General features: G+C 58.8%; 1 protein-coding gene across 4 annotated transcripts in view; it reads right to left on the reverse strand.

Moving 5' to 3' along the window:
• Positions 1-2,507, reverse strand: part of MPP2 (MAGUK p55 scaffold protein 2) — a 24,718-nt gene that overhangs the window by 18,308 nt on the left and 3,903 nt on the right. Inside the window, exon 1 of one of the 4 annotated variants that reach the window (XM_007455086.1) lies at positions 8-163. The exons of the other annotated variants lie outside the window; for them this stretch is intronic. Coding sequence (XP_007455148.1) covers positions 8-89 — 82 coding nt within the window. The 5' untranslated portion in view covers positions 90-163. Of the gene's footprint in view, positions 1-7; positions 164-2,507 lie in introns of those variants that run through there. 4 annotated transcript variants of the gene reach the window in all.

Here is a 2,507-nt window from a genome sequence, read left to right on the forward strand (position 1 = left end):
TCCCTACCTTCCCTCTGGAGCTCGGCTTCCTCAGAGGAGCCCAGGGGTATACCCTCCAAGGAGGCCCCGCAGCCCGGGCTGCCGGCCATGGCTGCCCCCCACCCGGCCCAGGGTTCCCGGAGTAGCCTCCACGCCGCCGCCGCCTTCCCAGTCAGAGGCTGGCAGCGCTGGAGGAGGCGGGACTCAGAGAGCGCCCGCTGCAGGGTCAGCCAATAGCAAGGCTCAGCTGTCTGACCGCCTTGCTGGTTGGCCAAAGCCCCGACTGTAGCAGAGAGGCGGGGAAGGGGCGGTGGGAGGGTCCTCATCCCACGGGGGGCAGGATCCCCCAGTTTTAGTACCTACCACTAAAAGGGAAGGAGGCGGCTGAGAGAAGGTTTGCAGGGGGAAGAGGTTAAGCGTGCAGCCCCTTCAGGACGGGAGCGGTGCTCAGAGACCCTTCCAGCCCAGCCCAGCCGTGAGAAACCCAAGGTGGGTGGGGACTTGGCCCCATCTTGTTCCCGCCCCCCCCGCAAGTCCCTCCTCTATTACACCCCGTGCCACCTCCTCTTGAGCCGTCCGACCTCTCCTCTCAGTCCCCTCTCCAAGCCCAGTTTCCTTTACAATGACCCCCTCCGGATCTAAGGAAGCCACCAAGAACGACTCTCGGTCCTCCGCCAGGAGGCTGTGGCACCACTTTGGCATGGGACAAATACCTCAAGCCCCAAATGCCTCCCCCAGCTGCTAGCCATGAAGCGGTGAGGGGAAGAAGAGGGAGGGAAAGGGGTGACACCACTGTGGGGCAGGAAAGGGCGCCCCAAGCCCTCTGACCCCACATCTCAGCAGCAGCTTCTCCCTCCCCATCTCCCAGTTGCGCTCCCCCTTGCTTAAGTGGGTGATGCCCGTGGGCAAGTCAGGCATCTTGGGATTGGGGAAGGGAAAAGGTGAGGGAGCATTCACGCTGCAGAGACCAGGGGGTCCGGGGGGGAGGGGGTGGGTGGGGATTTGAAAGTTACCCCAGCCCAGAGCCACCATTCATTCCTCTGAGACCCTGTACCCATGAAGCCACCACTAGGCGCTGCTGCTGCCACCAGACTGCCATTCACTGAGGAGTGACACCAGGTCACAGCACACCCATGGTTGCCATGGCAGCAAGCAGGATTACACACTAGGACACTAACCCAGAGATTTAAAGGGACAACTCCAACTGAAAGCCCCACATCCTAGCCTTGATTCAAAGAAAGGAGGGAACGAGCTGAAGGGGGAAGAGAGGGCAGAGCTGATGGACTGGAGCCCAGGGGTAAGCTGTCTAAACTCTCAGCCCATGCCAACACCCATGTATCTCCAACCCTCAGGAAAAGGACTCCTCCACCTTACTAGAAATAGAGTTGGGGTCTCTCTGCTAGAGGAATACACCCACACCATCTCCCTCTCTCCACAATGATAGTGGCCATATTGACACGTAGGTAAGGGTAGAAGGACCCTGATAGCTTCACTCTCTGCAGAGCCCAAGGCAAGGACCTCTGGGGGAAGGCAGAGGGCACGGGGAGGGTGAACCTGACCTTAGAGGCAGGGGCACAGCTGTCTATCAGGCCCATAGGAAGTGTAATGACCACCAAATGAGAAGGGGCAGAACCCACCATTAGATTTTTGAGGCCAGGAGCAAAGTCCAGCCCCAGGGCAGGCACAGAGGGCCACCTGAGGGAAAGACAAGACTCCTATGCTTTGAGTCTCCCATCACCTCTTTACAGAGGAGGAAACACAGGCTCCAAGAGGTTAAGCAGCTTTGCTCCTCTCCTTCGTCCTTTGAATATGGAAAAGCAAAGCAGCCCACGGCACAGCACCCAAGGGAGCAGGTGCCCCAGGAGTCCTCAGAGGAAGCAGGCCCTCACCCCCACCCCGGGCTCCACTCCCTGCCCTGTCCCCCACCCGACCAGGGCTTATCAAGAGGCCTGCAGCAGGGAAGCTAAATTGCCGGGCCTTCCCCTCCCTCTACACCCCTGCCAGGCACTATTAATGGGTTTACTGGACAGTCCCAGATTGAGAGGCCTTGAATCACAGGCTCAGGGATGGGCTTAATTAACCCCTAAGCAGCTTACACAGGGGCCCAGGGAGGCTGGAGCAGCAGGGGGAGGCACTGAGCCCTCCAAGACTGCAGAAGCTGGGGGACATTGGTACAGTCCCGCCACTGCATGGAGAACAGGCCTTTCCTGGGGGACAAGGGTGTCACAGTTTAGGCTCTGGCCCACTCACAGCAGCCTTCACTTTCCTAGTTCAGTTTGTCAGAGGAGAGGAACAGGCGGCTCAATCTAACCAAACTGGGGGGCCTGAAACATCTTGCAGAGGCAGCAGCAGAGCCTAGAGAGAGGGAAGGGGCTACATGGGTAGGAGGCATGCAGGCAGGGGAAAATTCAGAGAAATCAGAGCAATACAAGAGCAGTTTACAATTGTTAGGGCCCTTAGAAAGCCTCTAACACAGGGCACTTCACCTGGTGGGTCTCTGAATGCACTTAAGGGGGCATCCCTGAACC

This window comes from Lipotes vexillifer, unplaced genomic scaffold, assembly GCF_000442215.2.
Source record: "Lipotes vexillifer unplaced genomic scaffold, Lipotes_vexillifer_v1.1 scaffold1639, whole genome shotgun sequence".
Classification (NCBI taxonomy): Eukaryota; Metazoa; Chordata; class Mammalia; order Artiodactyla; family Lipotidae; genus Lipotes; species Lipotes vexillifer.